Here is a 20,712-nt window from a genome sequence, read left to right as displayed (position 1 = left end):
GATGCAATCTATTGGTTAATTGGCTTACAATTTGTCTTCTCCGCCAGAACAAGGTCCCTGACCATAAAAAGTAACAAAAGAAAACAAAAACATTCCACTTTTAATATGTGCCCTCTGGTGAAGAATCTAATTGGAACGGCTCTCCCCTATATTATGATAGTCTTTGATGTGATGTATTTAAACTGTCAGTCAGTTGAAAATCCCTTGTCAGGGTCATGCAGGAGAAAATGAGATGACTGTAAACTGACAAGAGGGGTGTTAAATCATGAACAAGCAGGCTATGAACCTTCAGCCTTACATTGTTTCCATCTTAAGTACGGGCTCCATCGATTTAGTCGATATTCTTAGGGAGTGTTCTCAATGTGTGATACTAAAATTAGCTTGTGCGGTGTTTCTGTGCTTGTATTGATTGAAATGGTTTTGGACCAGCACCTCCTTGTGTGTCTTTGAAAGCCAGACTGATTGCAACAAGAGTTTATTGTAGTCTGTAATGTAACAGATGGCCAAATCTCATGGCTTAGGAGTAAATGTCAAGTTGAGTTCAAGTTGTCTAAATAAGGGGGTGCTAAGCACAGGTCATAGTCTATTATCTGTTTGAGATTATCAATTGACAACAGTCATTTGGGAAAATAATGCAGACAATTATTTGAATGGAAGGAATTTCTTTTCCATATGGATTTTAATCTTTGTAATAATAATAATGATAATATATTAAAAACTATCTCAGGATATAGGATGCATACTATTTATGGAAACAGCTGCTATTATAATGATTTGTCGCTCCCTGGTGGCGATTAAGAGCAACACAGGTGTTTAAAAAAGTGTGACGTTGGTTGAAAGTTATCTATAGAAAGCCATATCGTCGTTTACAGAAGTTAATAAGTCAAATAAAATCATTGTTTTCCAATTATTCACCCACTTCTTAATGGTAACTTTCTCCATTTTCACTTTTATTTTGAAGGTATACGCCGGAAATGAATACGGGCTCACCCCTACGGAAATGGACAACGCTCCAGGATTGTCATCTTCGGAACTGACGTGGGGGAAATACTCTACCCCTGCAATGATGAACTTGCTTTGACATGTTTTTTTATTCTTCAGAATTACGTATGCTGCACACCGGTAACGCTCCCATAAACACACCGACCTGCTCCCGATTGTTAGCCAAGGAAAGAGCGGCGATGGACGACAGCTGTCAACGCGAGCCATTGTTTACATTCGGCGTGATCGCTGACGTTCAGTACGCCGACATGGACGACGGGCTGAATTTCAGCCAGACAAGGACGCGATACTATCGAAGTAGTCTTGGGCTGCTCCGAAAAGCCACGGAGAGCTGGACCCACTCGGCCGCCCGTCCAAAGTTCATCATTCAACTGGGAGACATCATCGACGGGTTCAACAAGGGTCAAGGCGCGTCAAGCCGAGCACTGGAGAAGGTCTTGCAAGAGTTCCGCCTCAGTGCCATCGACGTTCACCATGTGTGGGGCAATCACGAGTTCTACAACTTCAGTCGAAGCGAGCTGTTCCATTCCAAGCTGAACAGTTCCGTTCTTGGCGATAGCAGCCTCGGTGGGGATATTTACGCCTACAGCTTCAGTCCCTTCCCCGGGTTCACGTTTGTCGTGTTGGACGGTTATGATGTGAGCTTGCTCGGTGTAGATGAGGACAGTCTGCAGTACCACGCCGCTTTCAATTGGATAAGAAAGCACAACAGCAACGAGGACCTCAATTCTCCTCCAGGTAACATCCTGCAGGCTCTTGTGCAAAATTCCTTCATTAAACTCGAGTGTTTTTGTGTCATTTTTGTCCCAGGTTCATATGATGACCTCGAGCAGAGGTTCTCCATGTTTAATGGTGGTTTCAGCAAGAACCAGCTGGACTGGCTTGATTCTGTTTTGGCTTTGACTGACAAGAAACATGACAAAGTCACCATTGTCAGTAAGTGGTAGCGCCTTAATGTCAGATGAGTGACAGAAAAGTAATGAATGAATGTCATATTGGTGGTCCTTTTTTTCTTCTTCAGGCCACCTCCCGGTCCATCCATTGTCCACCACCCCCGTGTCCCTGGCCTGGAACTTCGATGAGCTGCTATCTACTATCCGATCTCACAGTAGTGTGGTGTGTTTCATAGCAGGACATGATCATGAAGGTGGCTATTGCTTGGATCAAAGTACGGGAATTCACCACCTTACGCTGGAGGGAGTCATTGAGACGCCACCAGACAGCAACGCCTTTGGAACCATCTCCGTGTATGAAGACAGGATGGTGTTGAAGGGCTTTGGGAGGATTCCAGATGTTGATATTCTTTTCCCTGACACCAGTCTTTGAGGCATTGACAACCAAAGATTGCAAACTGTCTTTATTGTTTAGGCCATTAAAGGGTTGATTTAGAGAAAATGAGTTTGTAAGAAAAAAAAAGTTGAACTTTGCACATGAATTATTTTGCACCGAACTGAATGGATTTCAGCATATTGTCAAACAAATATTTTATGAGGGAAAACAATGTGATGTCTTCAGGAAGGCCTGTTTATGAATTCACAGTCTTTTCCTTTACACTGGCAAGATTTTTTAAAAATTTTTGAATCTATTGTATAACATTTAGATTTTTTTTTGGTCAAGTCGGGCAGTTTTCTAGATATATTTATGTCAATGCATTGGTGATATATAAACAAGTATTTGAAGGAAAGGCTTGCTTAAGGACAAAGAAACAAATAAAAATATTTGACAGGTATATTGACTTTTGTTTAGAGCTTTCAGCAACATCTCAATATTTGGTGCAACCTGTATTAAATCTGAAATATATTGTAAGCACATTAAAAAAAGGTGGAACAACAATTTTTGTGGGAGAGATTTATTTAATTCCACCTTTTCCTCAATGATCAATTGGTTACCATGGCTACATAGGTGATGCGTGATATTAGCAACACCTATTGGTCAATACATTTCTTTTTTGAACGGCAAAAGATGCATCTCCTAGGATTTATCGTGCTACACCGTTGCTATCTAAGGTGATCTAATATGGTAATAAAAAGCATTTTTTATTCGGAAAGATTGTGGACGAGTAGGCAATAAGCTAGTGTTTTGTCCGACAGTTCGTGAAGGCAGCACCAGCAAAGACGTGGCCATATCGCATGTGCTGCGTTCAAGTTGCGCAGTGTCCCGTCCGGACTGGAGGCAGCGAGAGGGCCAACTTTCACTATCTGCATTGCAGCCCGAGCGCTGCTGCCCACCGGCCCGCCGGAACCCCACACAACAATGGCGACTCCCAGTCCTGACAGCAACTCCTCGAGCTCCAGCAACAGCTTCAGCATTGTAGGATCGGCGTCGCATCAATTCCACCAGCAGACACCGAGTAGCAATATGCAAGGTACGCAATAAACATCTTGTTGTCTAGCGCGAGCTGGAAGGAAATGTAGCATTAGCTCCCACAAGTAGGAACTGTCGTCAAATTAAATTCATTTTCATCGCACGGTCCAGTCAGATTTTTCAAAATAAAATACAATGTTCTCTTGTATCCTAAATTAATTGTTTTAACATACAAATAAGGTGGTAGAACAAGAGTCAACATTTAAGATTATAAATGCCAAACGTATCATGAACAATTTGTCGCGTAGTTATAATTAATAACGCAAGAAATAACAAATAAGGTAAAACAAGACAAGTTTATGTTGAAGTGTTTCCGCTAACGCTCTAGCTTGATTTAGCTAGCTTCAAATAGCCCAACAACCAACTTAAAGCTAATATGTTAGCAATGATGCAGTAGCCTACTTTAGCTGCTGCGACTGCATCGTCGGGCCTGTTTGGCATCGTGGAGACTTGCAAAAGTACACGATCCGCATTCCTATAAAAACTAGTAGTTATAAAATCGTGCAACACTGAAGTAAATATAGAAGCAACGTCACTGCTAATGCTGCCGTTCTGCTGATACTAGCAATGTGCAAGCCAGGCCCGAATTGAAAGTATTTCTCCTCAGCTAGGCTACTGTTCTGTTCTCTATATATCATTTCAACTCAAAGAATAAAACATGTCACTCGATTTTTGGTGGCTGAGTATTATCAAACACGGTACACGTTTAGATCAAATCATCTTTTAGGCAGCATTATCATTTGTAAACCAGAGTCAAAACATTCTTGGCTGTGTTATCTATTCTTAAATGTTAATAAAGTATATTTATAGGATAAGGGTCATCTCCCATGTGATAAAACTCCCAGCTGCAAATTCTGAACGTACAAATGTGTCAACCTGCTGACACAATGTTGTCACACTTGTATCATTCATGACTAATTCTTCTGGACAAGAGTAGGATAGAATGACCTATCCATTTCATGATTTGACCCCGGCCCCTTCCATCAAAATCGTGACGTCACTCTCCTCTCCAACGTGCATGATCTTGGTCTGTCTGTGGCCCGTGTGTCGTCTCAAATCTCTGATTTTAAACCCTACAGAAACCAACAGCTGCTGGAGATGTCAAAATGAAACAGGTATTCACATTTACCTTACAATTCTTTGCTCTGCTGTTGGAAATGATCTTTTCTTTACACTTTGGTTCTCGTATTGGCAAATAAGATCAATACTTCCTGACCCATCCCATTCTGTTATGATTTGTCACTAGAATGAATTGATACAGTCAAACCTTGATTGACGAATGACACCAATTTAGTACAAATAAACTAAATCTTGCTTTGGTTCATGAACTATATTTTAGTTCACAAGCGGTCACAGGGAACCCTCAGTTGTGGTTTCTTCAGCACATAGCCAGACTTTCTAATAATGATGCCATCGTAATCAAAAGTAAGTGTGTGTTCTTTTATTCTGACTTCAGGATTTCAGATAAGCTTCTCTGGAGTTTCCCAAAGTAAGCAAATAAGTTGCACGCTAATCACGCCGCTCTAATCTCTTTTTGGGTACACTCATTAGTCTAAGGTGGTTTTCCATTCAGCATCATGTGGAGCTCTTCATTTGATGTTTGGAAATGGGTGAAAGGAAGCCGCTGTATACTATCGAGGGAGCCTGCGTGGTGCTCTGGTGGATTGGGAGTCTGTCCACTCTCCACTGCTTAACTCGACTTTGAGCAAGGAAGCTATCTATGGATATGTTTGCGTTAGTATTGGATCATTTTGCACTTCTTTTTGAACTGGGCATGACAGAGGATGTTAACACTGGAATGCAGAGCTGGGGCAATGACCGGGCGGGGGCTTCTCAACTGGTGGCATCCTGGGATACACAATTTCCCATGATCAATAAGTTGCCTCAGCACACAAACATTTGAATAAGTGGATTGATCATTTCCCCAATCCTCATCGGGTCCAAATTACACAGCAACTGTTTGATGAGTCATTTTGAAGCCTCATTCTATGATGCCATGTTTTGCAGTGCATCGCGTGAAATGTGCATGTTGTGGCACTATGGACTGGTCGGTGTTTTGTTCTTGTATTGCCAGGTAAACGTAAGGCGCTGAAGCTAAATTTCGCCAGCCCTCCGGTGAAGCCAGCGTCCCGCCCCCCGCTCAATCCAACACCCCCAGCGTTCCAAAGCACCCACATGTGAGTAGGCGATATTTTCCGTCATTATTTTTGCCCGTTGTCATGGCGAGAGAGGAATCCTGGTCGCATTTCAAATAATAATGTTCTCTTCTGGTTGCATGCTTTTGTTACTTCCTGTGCCCGTTTTGTAATTTCCTCCATCGTGATCGTCCAGAGAGCGGCTGAGAACACACAGCATTGAATCATCGGGGAAGCTTAAGATTTCTCCTGAGCAGCACTGCGACTTCACGGCTGAGGATCTGAGAGACCTCGGGGAGATCGGCCGCGGGGCCTACGGCTCCGTCAATAAGATGGTCCACAAACCCACGGGCCAGATTATGGCAGTCAAGGTGACTTCCATCAATAGGAGCAAACCATACTGTCTGACATCTAACCACTTTGTCGCTGATCGCACCGATCATCAATGATCGATTTTTCCCTTCAGAGGATTCGTTCCACCGTTGATGAAAAGGAGCAGAAACAGCTGTTGATGGATCTCGACGTGGTGATGAGGAGTAGCGACTGTCTGTACATTGTTCAATTCTACGGGGCTCTCTTCAGGGAGGTATGACAGGAAACAATCAATCATCATGTTATAGTATTGTTTATCCATTGATTTGTGTTTCAGGGAGACTGTTGGATTTGTATGGAGCTCATGTCTACCTCATTAGACAAATTTTATAAATATGTATATTGTGCATTCGATGATGTCATTCCAGAGGAGATATTAGGCAAAATAACTTTAGCGGTGAGTAAAGCTACTTAAAGTAAAGCTAAAACTTATCCCCCCACCCCACGTATATGATCAAAAGTGTTTGTGTGCCTTTTTAACAGACGGTGAAAGCACTGAACCACTTAAAGGAAAACTTGAAAATAATCCACAGAGGTGAGGCCATGCTGCACTGACAATTATTCTTGCTTGTCATTGAGTGCTGGGATTTGACAAAATGAATTATTGGCACAAGCGATCATTTTCGATTCATCTCACCATTGCAGACATCAAACCTTCCAACATTCTTATGGACCGAAAGGGGAACATCAAGCTGTGTGATTTCGGCATCAGCGGCCAGCTGGTGGACTCCATAGCCAAGACCAGAGATGCTGGCTGCAGGCCTTACATGGCAGTAAGTCCAGAGAAATAAATACCTGTTTACACCCTTGTCCTCATCCCAAATAGCAACCTCACTCATTGTGTCTTTTTCAGCCTGAAAGAATAGACCCCAGTGCCTCGAGACAAGGTTACGACGTCCGTTCTGATGTGTGGAGCTTGGGAATCACCTTGGTAAGAAATGCCAACATATGGTGTCTTTTATTTCCCAGTGGATTGATTGATAGGCCTTTTTGATTGCTTCAAGTATGAGCTGGCCACTGGAAGGTTTCCGTACCCCAAGTGGAACAGCGTTTTTGATCAGCTGACCCAAGTGGTGAAAGGAGAGCCTCCGCAGCTCAGTAATTCCGAGGAGAGGCAGTTCTCCCCCAAGTTCATCAATTTTGTTAACTTATGGTAAGTGAAATGGATCCTACTTTCAGGTTTCTTCAATGTGCCGCCGCTAGATGGCGCTAGAGTAATACTTAAATCTGTTCTGTCATGGTATTCAAATATGAGCACACTGCCAAATTCATTTGAAGAGTGAGGTCAGTTCAACATTAAATGGAACATGTTAACGGTTCCTGTGTAGGATGACATCATCTTTTGTGGATTGTAACATTGTGACACTTGTATCTTCTCCCCAGCCTTACAAAGGATGAATCGAAAAGGCCAAAGTACAGGGAGTTGCTGGTAAGTGTCTCCTTTTGTCTAAGTCAATGTAAAATGTCATGTCATCTACAGCAGACACATGAATTGTAAACAACACCATAGAAATGGAAAATTTGAAAGGAAAAAAAAAATGGTGCGTCATCTCATTAATGGTCCGTGTATTTGTTGAAGCAAAAGGGGTAGGGGCCAATTTATTTATTCCTACCCTCCTCACTCATGTTTACGAGACTTAAAGTGCAAGGTCAGAGTTCGAAATGTTTTTCAGAATCCATGATGAAGTGCAGTCCACATAAAAGATGCTTTTGTTTGCGTTGTTGTTGTCATCTGACTTTCGACTTAGTGATGGGGTTGCCAACTCTCTGACCTGATTGCCTTCACCTTTTTTTTTTTTTTTTTCTTGTGAGTGAAACCGATATAAAACAAACTTTACAACGTTGCTCCCTTCCTCCATCAAAACCTTAACACTGAAACTTATCAAAACAGAAACCTTTCCGGCTTATCTTAAAACTACAATTTTATTTTAATCAATTCAGCAATACCATACAATGCTGACATTCATTGCACAATCCCATATTAACCTTGATCAGAGGGTTAAAAAAAAATCATTTACATTTTCTGGTGTTACCTGGTGGACAAGTAATTTGTCTCGGGCTGTTGTGTATGTGTCGACCACCGGAAGCTTATTGCTTGAGGTCTGTCAGTCCAACATCAGCAGCCATCGCAATGGATATTTTCCTCCCACTTTTTGGAGCCGTCCGTGTGTTTTCTGCTTCCCAGTCCTCGGTATTTTTGCAACCGTTACTGCTCCTCTTTTTTTTTTTTTTTTTCGGAGAAGCCTACGACTGCTGCTGTTCTCATTGCTGCTCCAAGGTACGTCATTGTCATTCATGCTGCATTGTTTTGTTCTGCGACCCAGTTGGGCAAGCGACAGTACTTGGACCGATAAGATGAGCGGATTCTGTATTGTCATGAGGAGGGGAGCGCTCTAGGAACGTCACTGTCATGCACGGGTGTCAAACTCAATTTCTGCACACAAACTAATGAATAACTAGTTTCCAAATCAGTCAAAAATGTTTTAAAAAGATTCATGGAAATTGCTAGCAATATGTTTCATTTTTTTTAAAGTGAAGAGAATTTGCAATTTTGAATTCGATGCACAGTATCTGACCCCCGGCCGGGCCTCGAGTTTGACACCTACGCTGTAAGGCGTTATGCACGGTCGCTCATTAATTCCATCAACGTTTTCCAGACTATTTTTGGCTCTCTCTCTCGGTATTATGTGACAAAGTGCGAGCCTTTACAACTCAGTTCAGGACGTGTGCTTTATATTTCCAGTTGGCAACCCTACTTACTCACTTTTTTTATTTTTATTTACACCACACTTGTTTGGTAGAATTATGCGATATTAGTCAGAGTCACATATAAATCAGATTTTTTTTTATTTATATGGTTTTGACATAACCTCAGAGCTCTGTTTTGTGTGTGTGTTTGTCTCCCCCAGAAACATCCGTTCATTCTCATGTACGAAGAGCGCTTTGTAGATGTGGCCACTTACGTGTGCCGGATCCTGGATCAGATCCCCACCTCTCCCATCTCTCCTATGTATGTGGACTGAAGGAGTTGGGAGGAAAAGCCATCCAGCTTTGTGTGGTAATGCCCGCAATCTTAGCACCTGGACTTTGACAGATTCACCAATTTAGTTCCAAAGAGAGGAACACGAGTGGTGCGGTGAGATAGATGAATATTGTTAAGACGACTATTCTACCACACCTCATCTAAAGTTGTTCACAAAAAAGAATCAACCAAATAAAAAGACAGAGCAATGGTGCTAAAAATAGCCCACTATTGGATTGTGCGTTGTCGACTGTACGTATACTTTTGTGTGTTCACCTCCTGAAGAAATGTACAGATGTAATCAGCTAGACATACTCTGTAAACACACACAGCCATCTTGGATTTTAGCGGCACTCTAAGTATGTTAAGCGCGCTTATCTGGGTCAATAATTCTGGATCTGGTTGTGTGGCTTCATGTCCTTCTTTTGAGGGTCTTGTCTTAACACACAATTAGCACAATAGTTAATAATGCTCACGCTCAAGGTCAGCCCAGTTTGCGGCTCTCCTGTAATTGCGTTCAAGTCACTGAGATAAGCATTGAACTATTTATAATTATGATTGGAAATCTAAATGTACATTTAAAAGTGCACACTGATAAATTGATTGATTTTATTTCTATTGCAGACAAATTAAATGCTTATCTCTGTGACTCGAAAATAATGACAATGCACAAACTGGCTAATGCAATCCTTGCCTGATGTAAAGTTACTTGATGTATATGTGTATGTATATAGTGCATCTAATCTGCTGTTATTGGGCAGGTTTTGCAAGAAGGCCATTAAGGCCCAGTCGAACAAAGCCAAGAGATTGGTGGGGAGTGCAGGTTAAAGAAAAAAAAAAGAAAAAAGAAATCATCGAGTGGACTTTTCAGTTTGGGAGTGGGCCTTGATGCCTCTTAGCATCCTGTCCTTGCACTGTACAGTTTGACTGCTCATCCACACTGATCACAGATCCACCATGCTGCATTACAAAGACAAACAGGTCCAACTATTTTACAAATAGCCCGCCAAGGGTTTCCTCCTCCTAACGGAAAAAACGACAAATGCTGCTAAATAACGTCCTCTTCCATAAACTGTTGGGAGTGCTGAAAGACTTTAATGGTCAAACACGGACTCGGCATGTTCCTCTAAGCATGTCGCTCTGGCTTGCACTGAATAATAAAATAAAACATCACATTATGTATTTCAATCGAAATGCCAGAATTTGTCTAATAGAGGCCAGAGAGGTCGTAAATTGGGACTATTGAAATGATTGCAGTAGGTCAACTGGAGAATTCTGTCACTACTTATCTGTCTGTCTATCTGTAATGCGGAAATGGTGCAAAGCTACCAAAAAAAAAAGATCTGTTCCTCACCTATGGGGTATGTTTTCTAGCCCCAGTGACTGGGATACATGTATAAATTGCAATCTACTAGAATGTTCATATTAGATTATAAAATAATATTAAGGGCAATTAATATTGTATGTCTATTGAGGGTTATCAATAAAGTTCCTGTGGAAAAGACTGCTTGTATTGTTGTTTGTTTACCTAAAAAAAAGTACACTTCTTATTTTAATGTGGTGAGTTTATTGCACAGGAGTTAAAAAAAAAAAAAAAAAAAAACATCTAACAAATGAGTGGCTAAGCAATTTTGCAGCTTCTGTCAGGTACATTAAAAAATAAAAAAGATTTAGTAATGGCTAGAAATGATTATTTGTATGATTGTGAAACTATGGGAAATTATTCCCAAATATTCTTTGTGGTTTGATTTCTGTATTTCAAAATGACAAGAGAAAGTATCAGTTATGTGATGTATTGTTTTCTTGAAACATCAAATAATATACATGTGTCTCATGTCCAAGTACTGTCTGGCAATTTGAAACGTGTATTTTCATCACAGTAAATAACCAATGCAAACACATTTTATTATATACAGTGCACATCTTAAACATTATAAAACAGAAATACAGCATACATGGATGATTGATTTTATATTTCTTCATAGCCTTAGCTTCAGTGAATCTCTGTGATTGTTTTACCTAAAAAGACAAATGTTTCCTAGATAGATTTTGTATTGCCATGTCCAACGTAACAATAAATTGGTTTGCAGAGAATATGTGAAAATGGAAAATGAACTCAAAGTCATAGTCTGATGTTTTGGGGGGGAGTAAAAAAAAAAAAACACGTATCCTTGCATCGAGCAAATTCCACAAGAAAGCAAAGAGCTGTCAAACGCGTGTTAAGTATTTACATGTGTAACAAAGTTAAACAGCTAATTGTGGCACGTACTTGGTAAAAGACAGCTGTGGTGAGTTTTAAGGCAATATTCACAGTAGAAATTTGTATACAGGTATATTTATATATTACATTTATTATCCACAAGTGCTCGTAATGGACAAACGATTTAAGAAAAGGTGGCTATTTCAGTTTGCATCACATTTGAAAAGACTGACGCACTGGACTTTGCAATTTCATTCAAAATCTCGGAATAGAAAGGAATGTCAGCATAAATACATGAAACAGTACAAAGAATATTTCACCAAATAAATAATTGTACTTGGTTTTCAGTTAAAAGGGGGGAACATTTTGGGACGGAAAGTATTTGTTACAAAAATAGATTACAATTCAATTGATTTGACATTGTTTGCGTGGAAGCAGAAATGAAACGCTATTTCTGATGAGCAAAATCATTTTCATCCAGCACGCCCACGACCTTTGTGAGGATAATAATAATTAATAATTCATTCAATTTGTATAGCGCTTTTCAAAAACCCAAAGACGCTTGGACAAGCGGTTTGGAAGATAAATGAATCATTTGCTTTTAATATTGCCACTCCATGGATAAATATCTTTTTAACATTTAAGAGTTTAGAGTTAAAAGGGTCCCTCAAAGGAATGACAAATGTACAAATGCATATAAAAAATCTTCACACCCTATTTAAAGGTTTTTGTGATGTATATATATATATATATATTAAAAAAAAAAAAAAAAGTGAGACCAAGAGCAATCATTCCACAATCCATAACCCCCCCCCCCCCCCCCCCCCCAGACACTTTGAAGAATAATCTGTACAACTCAAGTGAAAAACATAAATATCTTTTCACATCAGAGAAAATATTGGGAACGGTCGACCAGAACACCAGGAATTTATTTAAGAGGCATTTCAAATGATTCCATCACTACTTTGATTGGTGGCAAACTCCCATTAAAAATGTCTGAAGGTGACTGGTTCAGGGTGTGCATACTTGTGCAACAATATTATCTCATTTTTTCTTCTATGAGTTTTACAATTGTAGGTCACATTAATGGAGGGAAAAAATGGATCTCAATATTTTACATCACAAAAACAGGCAATTCATCAAGGGTGTGTAGACTTTTATACTCAAGGCATATTAATATCACAAAGCAAAGTGTATCAAATACTGTATCAGTTAAACTAAAGGTGCGTAGTGAGCTTTTGTTCATATTTACATTGAAAGATGTTTTTTTTTTAAAACACAAACATAATCCCTAAAACTAGTCGCCTTGGATTAGTATTGTTGTAACGCTTTTGTGTATGATGAATCTTTATAATCACTTTATAATCCTAGCTCCTAATTAGTTGCTTATCGTATCACCAATTTCTATATCACTTGAAAGAAATGTGGGCAAAGGTCCGATTTTTGATCCTGATACCGGATCATGTCTTTCTAAAAAACCATTTCCTTAAATAATGAATTGATCTTAATCCCCTCCCATAGCATACACATAAGGTGCATCATGTTAAAGTCTGGTGTTGGTTCAGGATTGGCCTGAATCCAGATTGTTCTGATGACTTCCCTAGCTCATGTTGTAGCTGATTCATGTCATCAGTTACTGTGTCTTGCCTCGGGCTTGTCCAACCGTCTGCGTTCACCAGTGCTCCAGATGAAGGTCCATGGCAGAGTTGAGGTTAATGTCAGAGACATCCAAGAACTCTGCGTTGAAAATGCTTGGCACAATGGGCGCTGGCACGTTGAAGGCGGTGGTTGAGGTGGGTGACGTCAGGTCCAGCCACTCCATGGTCTCCCACGGTGTTTCACTGAAAGCCATACTGACCATCCCCTGCACCTCGGGGATAGCAGACACCTTGTTGAGCGGTGAAAGAGGTGTGTCCAGCAGATCTCGGTTGGCCCCGACCTTCTCCTGTTGGGGATGGTGAGGATGGCGCTGGTGATTGTGGGGACCGCTGTATCCTTGGCTGTCTCTGTTCCCGCCGTCGTCTTCTTGGTGCCCGTCGTCCGTGGCCATCTTGACCGAGATGGGCTCCCCTCCCCTGCTCATTGGGCCCAGCAGAGTCTCCAGGTGGTCATAGTGAAGCTGTGTGGGTGAATGGTGGTCGTAGTGGCGGTGGAGCCTTGGGACCAATAGGCTGGGGTACCCTGAGAACACAGGAAGGACTTTGGTTACAGAGAACCTCTCCATTAGCTGGCATCTCTTGAAGAGAAAGAAGATGAGGTCAGGTTGACGCTTCCCTTATAAATATATCGATAGTTGAACGTATGGTCGGCCATCTTATGGTCGTAATGGCGATCTGAAGGAAACTATGACTACGATTTGGCCCGCGACAAAAAAATCTACCGTATTTTCCGCCCTATAAGGCGCACCTAAAAACCTAAAATGTTCTCAAAAACCAACAGTGCGCCTTATAGTCCGGTGCGCCTTATATATGGACCAAATTCCTAAATTCAAACTGGCCCGAAGTATTGTGTCATGAAATCAATCATAAGTGGCCTGCTGAAGACTATGAATCATGACTCAAAAAGACTATGGATCATTATTTTATGATTATAAAGTAATTTGTTCCGTCTGAAGTTGAAATAAAAAAGATAAAATGGAGAATGATTTGATTTGGATTAAAAGTCTGACATGATGCATTAATGGTGCGCCTTATAGTCCGGTGCGCCTTATATAAGGATAAAGTTTTAAAATGGGCCATTCATTGAAGGTGCGCCTTATAGTCCGGTGCGCCTTATAGGCCGGAAAATACGGTAATTGATCCAATGCAAACATGCTAAGTGTTGCTCAGCAGCAGTTCAAGGTGGTGGATTTTTTTTTTTTTTTTTCCACAAGCGGGCCTGTATATTTATTAAGGAATAATAACAAGGGCGGCTTTGCTTAGCAAAGAAATACCTCTCCTGCTAAGCATCAAATAACATATTAAACCAAGTGTGACACAAATCCAAATATTCCAAATAAACAATAATGGTGAGCTATTCTGCAGAATACGTGTCTCTTGGTCATGCGGCTCACGTCACTGTCATTTGTAAATACAATGGAGAATCTGAAAAGTGTGCATTATAACCTTTTTAATATGATTATTGTTTCCATTAGATTGGGCCAGGCAGGCCACGTATCCAATTCTCCTGCAGATGAGTTATTGGAACATTTTTCTTACCTCCACTTTCTATGAGAACATCCAAAAGTTCATCCATCTGTTGACTTCTGGTCAGTTGCTGTAACACATAAATGACTGAATGTAAATAATATTGATTGAGGGATTTCACTTGGAACAGATAAAGCTATGAAGCAATCTACAGATTAGCAGAACAGTTACTGAAGCATTTCTTGAAAATGTTTGTTGTCAGATGCTTTTTATTGATTTTCGTTTTTCTTTCGACGCTAAGCAGATGCGACTACTCTATTAAAAGATAAATAAATACAGTCTTACTGCATGGTATACTATTTTTACGAATGACCCTGACCAACATGTCATTTACAATTTAGTTCACAATTTTAATCCGTTCAGTGACTTCATTTTTGAATCGAAACTGAATTTATTATGTGTGGTTCAAAATAAATACAGTGTAATATAAAAAAAAAAAAGCAGAGGATAGAGCAAAAACGAGAAGAAAGCTACAGGTGATGGCAGAATGGAAAGAAAGGCCAGTTGGCAAAATAATAATAATGCTAATAATAATCAATGAAGGGCCAGCCATGATTTGTAGAATTTGAAGCTTGGATTCAAATTTACCTGCATGACTGCATCCTCATAGCATGGGAGCTGGCTTAAGTCAGACGAATGTGAACTATTGAAGGAGACTTGGCACTTTTGGCCGACATGACGAGGAGGGGGCAAAAATGACATCTACATGAAACAGGTGAGAAGTGACATTAGCTCTGAGGTGGAGCTTACCAAACGGGTCGTTTTAAGTCATGAGAAAAAAAAAAGTTGAAGGAACAATCAATTGGGTCTTTGCAAATGGCGGTTTTATGGTCGCAAAAAAAAAAAAGAAAATGTCACGGAACTAAAGGACAAATCTGGGAAATCGATTGAATTGCTCTTTACCTTTGGTTGCATATTTGGGTTGCCGGGCTTGGCTGAGCCGTTGTGATTGAGGCTATAATCCGATGTATTGGAATAAACTCCCTGAAGGCCTCTTTGGTCTGTAGGATAAGAACAGTTGACGGGCTGAGAAGCATTCTTATGGGGTACCTGCTGAAGAGAAGATGCTCAATGTTAGACTTATCCAGTCATAACCATCAAGTCACAGCACAGTCTCCTCTAAGGGAACTAGTTCAACCTTAATTCACTCATTATTTGAGGTTTGCTCATGATTGTGCAAGCTACCTGCATGATGCATCCTCTAGTACTGCAGTGGGAAGTAGGATGAGGGCAGCCGTCCCTCCCCATTGAAGGCGTTAGCATGTAAGGGTTGCTCGGAGACGATGGCTGGGGGCTTCCGGAAGGCTTTCCGATGGGTGAATCTTGCGGTGAGCACTGCGGACTGAGGAAAGCAGTCATGGTGGACGGGCTGGCCGAGTTCATACAATGTGGCCCGCAATCACCCCCCATATTGGGAAGCATGCTATTGCATTGTCCCATGTCCTCCATGCAGTTCCCCGGGGAGCTCTTGACATGTTTGGAAGTTGAGAGCGGACAGCTTGAAGACAAGGACATTGGCTCTTGTTTGATGTTCACTTGGTAGGGATGAAGGCCCATCATTTCTGGACTTTGATTATGCATGGGTAGATTGTGGGGCTCAGATGGAGTGATGGTGCCTTGTGGTGCTATGGTGCCATAGCAACGCTTTCTCTTGTGAAGCTGCATCTTTAGCTCCTCAACCTAAGAGCAAGAATAAATATTGGACTGAATGCTGATTTATACCGTACACAGTGATGGGAAGCTCCAAAAGTGCTTCATGAACCAGTTGTCTGGGATTTGTATGATTCGTTCTCACCTGTCTTTGTTCCTGGTGTAGCTTCCACGTCAGCTCTTCAATCACCTTTTGTTTTTCGACCAGCATTTTGTCTTTTTCTGCATCCATGCCAGTCATTCCACCCTCTCCTGATCTGGATCCAGCCCCTCCCAGGCCATCGTCCATGCCCAGCTGACCTGGGGATGCCTGCACAGCAAACTGTGGCGGAGAGGACATAGGCACATCGCTGAAGCTGTCTGGGAGTGAGCCACTGAGGGACTGCTCGGAGGATGCCGGTGAGATAGGCGGGGTAGAGGAGTTGCTGGGATAAGGGTAATAGCCTCCCTGGGAAAGCGTGCTGGAAGAGGACGGAGACTGGTAGGAAGACAGCGAGCCCGTCGGAGTCACGGGGAAGGTCACTGTGGTGATATCGGAGGAGCCCGATGGAGATGAGCCGGTATTGGAATCCTTGAAGGGCCGGAGTCGCTCAATGAGAGCCGTCTTGGTACCCGACACAGGCAATCCACGAATACGAAGATGCTGCCGGAGCTCTGATACCTTGCAAAACAAAAAAACATAATATTTACGTGGCGTCCCCACGAAGAGAATTAGAACCACACAATAATAAGAAACTCTAGCACTTACTTTAAGGTCATCCAGATTGGCCGGTAGCGGCCCAGGCTTTACCGGGGAGATGTTTTGGTTGGGATAGGTGGTGTTGACCGGTGAGGAAGAATTGCCGTCTCCACTATTGGATTGGCCACTGGGCGTACAAACTGACAGCTGATCGCCGGACCTTCTAAAAATCAAACATTTGACTTAATAAGAGCAACACAGTATCCTGTTGCAGTAACTTGGTGACTTTTGGTTTGAGTGATGATCGCTGTGCTCTTCGCCACGTTCTTACTTGTGCATCTGCGCCTGCGGGTGCGGCTGGTAACTGAAGGCAGGCTGTCGCTGCTGAGCCTGGCCCTGCATCTGCGTGTGCTGTTGAGACTGGGAATTAGTGTGAGCGTGTTTCTGTTGGCTGAGGATCTGCAGCTGCAGGAACAGCTGCTGCTGCTGGAGGAGTCGGGCGTACGCCGAGTCCATAGGTGGAGGCGACTTATCGGCTTTTTGGTCCGGCGGTATATACTGGTGATATTTCAGCTTTTTCACTTTGGGCTTCACGTCTTTGGGTTTCTTATGGCGGTTCTTGTCCGATGTCTTGGACTGTTTTGAAACATATGCCAAATATTTGTACAATAGAAGAACTTGACATTCCGAATGGACCAACCTTGACAATAGCAGGAACTGGAATTGGGGGGCTGGCATGGTTGTTGCAAACTCCAGGGAGTCCTTCATCCCGTCTTTGGTCAGACGGCTCTCTGGTCGTGCCCTCCTGTTGGCAAACAAATAAAAAATATACGGGGATCGATATTTATTAATATATCATTTTGCGACTTGTTTTGTACCTCTGGCATTTTATACTAATTCTGCATGTAAAATACAAATAAATCAAAAACAAACCAGAAAATATTCATCCATCCATCCATCCTCCTCTAGTAGGATGTAGTTTACTCTGACGCCACAGGGTGGGAGACCAGATTAAGATATGACAGACGATAGAAGCCGTCAAAGTGGGCACAAACAAGCGGATGGAGATGGAGGCAAAAGCAGTCACATGAATAAACGTTTTCCAAGGTTGCTCGTACCTGCTGAGTGCTGCTTAGTGTAGGTGAGGAAGAGGACGAGGCCATGCTGCCGCCCAGCTCAGACGAAGGGCAGGCTGAACCCTGAGACTCGTCGCTGTGATGCTGCTCGGGAGACAGGCTCTCGCTGCTGCTGTCCTCCTCGAAGGCGTACGAGTCCTCTTGCTTGGGGAACTTGCCATGGTTTACTGGAAAGATCCAAGATCCAGACAATATGATTCGAGGATGTGACTCGTTCGATTCGGTTCAAAACCGAATTTGAGTATGTCGCTACGAAAAAACCAAATACATTTATAGCTAGTTGGCCCCCATTTGATTCATTGACCCTTTATGAAAACAAAAAGGGATCAAATTGCTGATATGTTTGTATCGTGTGCTCATGGGTGCTAGACGACTTGCATGTCTCACTGACACCTGGTGCACACTCGGTCTGGAGGTGTTACGCCGCTCTGCTCAAACACCGACATAACCACTTCACATTGTGATTGGACGCCTTGACAAGGGGCCCGGTCCCGATTGGACGAGCTGAGAGTGTATCTGAGAAAGCGCAGCGGTGTCGATTGCTGTGTATGTGTGAGGGATAGAAGATTGTCTTTTTGCATCCAAACATGTGACAACCCAGAACAGATCTCTGCTTTCAATCAAGGTAGTGGGCTCATGAAACCCAGTGACCCCCCCCCCCCCCCCCTGCCTGCAACACACACGAGCTGAATAGAATAGCGTCAATCACATTGCATGAAGAGACCGAGGTGGCATAATGAAGGAAGCTTTTGGACACTTAGGCCCTGTTTAAGAGTTATGGTGGGTCACATACTTTCCGGAATGACTGCACGGGTTGGGAGAACCGTGCTCATGGTTCAGCTCTTTAAGGTGACTGGTTCATGCTGCAGGCAAGCCACAGCCTGATCCCGTCAGATGGCTTTGCTGGTGGCTCGCTGGAGCCGCACGTGCCCGTTAAAGCTGATGCAAGTGCCAAAACCTCCGCCATCCTCCAAACACACAAAACCACACTTTCCAGAAAGCACATGGGCCTAAATACAGCTGTGGCTCGTCCCAATAAAGCACTTGTATCCTTCTGCAGCAGTCGTGTAAACCAGTCGACTGCATCTTTCCTTTACTGACTGATCAAGGCAAACACAACCACTAAGCACTATAGTCAAACATGTACACAACATAACACTGTCAGCAATGATATAAAGGCGGCTCAAAACGTCCAGGGGGATTCCAGTCCAGGTCGGACATTTTGCGTCAAGCCAAATCGAGTGCATCCAAGCTGGAATCAAAGAGGAGAGCGGGAGGGTGTTTCAAGAGGGCTCCCCAAACACTTGAACCTCCCTAATAAACAATGATTAAACCTCAAGACAAATACACCAGAACTTTAAGATTCAGATAGTCATAGCTGATCTTCTCGGTATTTTACAATCCATTTCTTCCTCATTGTTTATTTATTTTTTGGGTGTATGATATTATAAAAACTGGAGTCGTGTTTAGTCATTTTAGTCGGTGCAAAAACACATCAACTCAAGTGCACCCTCGCAGTACGATTAAGTGTGCTCGATTATATTCAGGTATAATTCGAAAAGCAGCATGCTAATGTTGAATTGCAGGTGCCTTAAATGGTGTGTTAATACACTAATGTTGTCATCTCTCTGCTGATACCTGTCATGGCGAGGGCAGAGTCTAGCGGAATGATATTCTTTTGGAGCAGCTCCAGGGGCCCTGGCCTGAGAGCCAGTTTCTCATTGAGTTCCTCTGCGAGACGACCTCGCTTTAACCTCAATTGGTCCCCCAGTGAGGAGCTGACAGAGGCCGAGTCTGGAGAACACACATGAGGGCCACACCATCAACAACACGGGATACCGTAGACTTTAATATCGGATTGCATTTACTCAGGAAACGTACTCAAATACCTTTGCAGTCAACACTCTTTAAGGCTGAATCTGAATTTAGAATTCAATCACTTTCACTAGATATGAACTGACTCAATTGAGTAAATTTTTGCGGGTTAAAAATGCAACCAAAGCTAACTGAGGGACTTCAAGTGTTCTCATATTGTGCTTTTCTACTCTTCCCGTATCTGTCATCTGTCCAACGGCCTCACGCCATGTATAGCAAGAGACTTACTGGACAAATAAATGAACTGGCTGTAATTAAAGGTCTTGCAGCAAGTGAAATTTTCAATCTTTCACAATCTCGCTCCGTTTAAGCTAGTACAAATAATCACATCCAGGGCAAAGCTGCTTGGATGAGACATGAGGCGAGCGCAGCGCACCAAATCTTTTGTCTGAGAAAGAGTAATAAAACGTATATGGTCAAACTGAATTTGAGCAAAAATCAGATATTTGTGCTGAACAGGGTATTCATATCTGATGAAAAATGTACCGTAATTTTCGGACTATAAGTCGCACCGGAGTATAAGTCGCACCAGCCATAAAATGCCCAAAAAAGTGAAAAACAACACCCACCCAAACTATGAAAATAAACGTGACTTATAGTCCGAAAATTACGGTATAACATGATATTTAAAAAAAAAAAAAATCCCGAATTCAAGATGATATCATATTTGATTCATTGTTCAAAATCAAATCAATCAAAAATCAAGCAACTTCACCTTCATGGAATCTGATTTGACTTGGACTTTCAATTGTACACATCCAATAAGATTTTGAATAAGAAAAAATATGAACTTGTTAAACTGCACAAATGATCCATCAAAGGGATGAAGTAGTCTTCCTTCCAGAGTAACTTTGAAAAGCCATTTGCTGCCCAGCGTCAAGATGACATCATCATCTGTTTATAGCCGCCGAGTCTGTCCTGCTGTCCCAAACACCTCTCCTGTCTCTCGCCGGCCTGATTTAATGTCACAGAGTTTTAACATTGTTTAAACAATGTAACCAAACTGCCTAAAAAGCTGCTCAACAACCGCAAAACCGGCCCACATAGGTAGAGTGCAACCTGATCCGCTGAGTTTGAAGCCGGCTTACACAC

At 42.1% G+C, this 20,712-nt stretch overlaps 3 protein-coding genes across 17 annotated transcripts in view; 2 read left to right on the top strand and 1 right to left on the bottom strand.

Moving 5' to 3' along the window:
• The first annotated feature begins 977 nt into the window (after positions 1-977).
• Positions 978-2,835, top strand: adprm (ADP-ribose/CDP-alcohol diphosphatase, manganese-dependent). The gene is made up of 3 exons (XM_061264115.1): positions 978-1,740; positions 1,813-1,938; positions 2,024-2,835. The coding sequence occupies exons 1-3, from the start codon at positions 1,083-1,085 to the stop codon at positions 2,326-2,328; spliced, it is 1,089 nt and encodes a 362-aa protein (XP_061120099.1). The 5' UTR covers positions 978-1,082; the 3' UTR covers positions 2,329-2,835.
• Positions 2,836-3,134: 299 nt separating this feature from the next.
• On the top strand, positions 3,135-10,399 carry map2k4b (mitogen-activated protein kinase kinase 4b). 2 transcript variants are annotated; one of them, XM_061264113.1, is made up of 13 exons: positions 3,135-3,367; positions 4,446-4,481; positions 4,823-4,855; positions 5,441-5,543; positions 5,698-5,872; positions 5,968-6,087; positions 6,151-6,270; positions 6,357-6,408; positions 6,519-6,646; positions 6,727-6,804; positions 6,878-7,026; positions 7,257-7,302; positions 8,783-10,399. In XM_061264113.1, exons 1-13 carry the CDS (start codon positions 3,256-3,258, stop codon positions 8,894-8,896), a joined length of 1,266 nt encoding a protein of 421 aa, XP_061120097.1. In that variant the 5' UTR covers positions 3,135-3,255; the 3' UTR covers positions 8,897-10,399. The 2 variants fall into 2 exon arrangements, with proteins under 2 accessions (XP_061120097.1, XP_061120098.1); XM_061264114.1 differs by lacking the exon at positions 4,823-4,855.
• A 1,514-nt stretch (positions 10,400-11,913) lies between these two features.
• Positions 11,914-20,712, bottom strand: part of myocd (myocardin) — a 44,979-nt gene continuing 36,180 nt past the window's right edge. For 6 of the 14 annotated variants that reach the window (XM_061264105.1, XM_061264109.1, XM_061264104.1 and 3 more), the window contains 10 exons: positions 17,728-17,912; positions 17,310-17,414; positions 16,941-17,245; positions 16,679-16,832; positions 16,076-16,591; positions 15,466-15,960; positions 15,184-15,333; positions 14,869-14,982; positions 14,293-14,350; positions 11,914-13,276 (listed from right to left, as the gene is read on the bottom strand). In XM_061264105.1, the coding sequence (XP_061120089.1) occupies positions 12,768-13,276; positions 14,293-14,350; positions 14,869-14,982; positions 15,184-15,333; positions 15,466-15,960; positions 16,076-16,591; positions 16,679-16,832; positions 16,941-17,245; positions 17,310-17,414; positions 17,728-17,912 (2,591 nt within the window). In that variant the 3' untranslated portion in view covers positions 11,914-12,767. Of the gene's footprint in view, positions 13,277-14,292; positions 14,351-14,868; positions 14,983-15,183; positions 15,334-15,465; positions 15,961-16,075; positions 16,592-16,678; positions 16,833-16,940; positions 17,246-17,309; positions 17,415-17,727; positions 17,913-19,383; positions 19,540-20,712 lie in introns of all 14 variants that reach the window. The other 8 variants (XM_061264099.1, XM_061264097.1, XM_061264100.1 and 5 more) reach the window with 4 other exon arrangements.

The sequence above is a fragment of the Syngnathus typhle genome, linkage group LG18 (genome assembly GCF_033458585.1).
Source record: "Syngnathus typhle isolate RoL2023-S1 ecotype Sweden linkage group LG18, RoL_Styp_1.0, whole genome shotgun sequence".
NCBI lineage: Eukaryota > Metazoa > Chordata > Actinopteri > Syngnathiformes > Syngnathidae > Syngnathus > Syngnathus typhle.
Note: the sequence above shows the minus strand (reverse complement) of the source record. Positions and strands in the feature narration are given on the sequence as shown.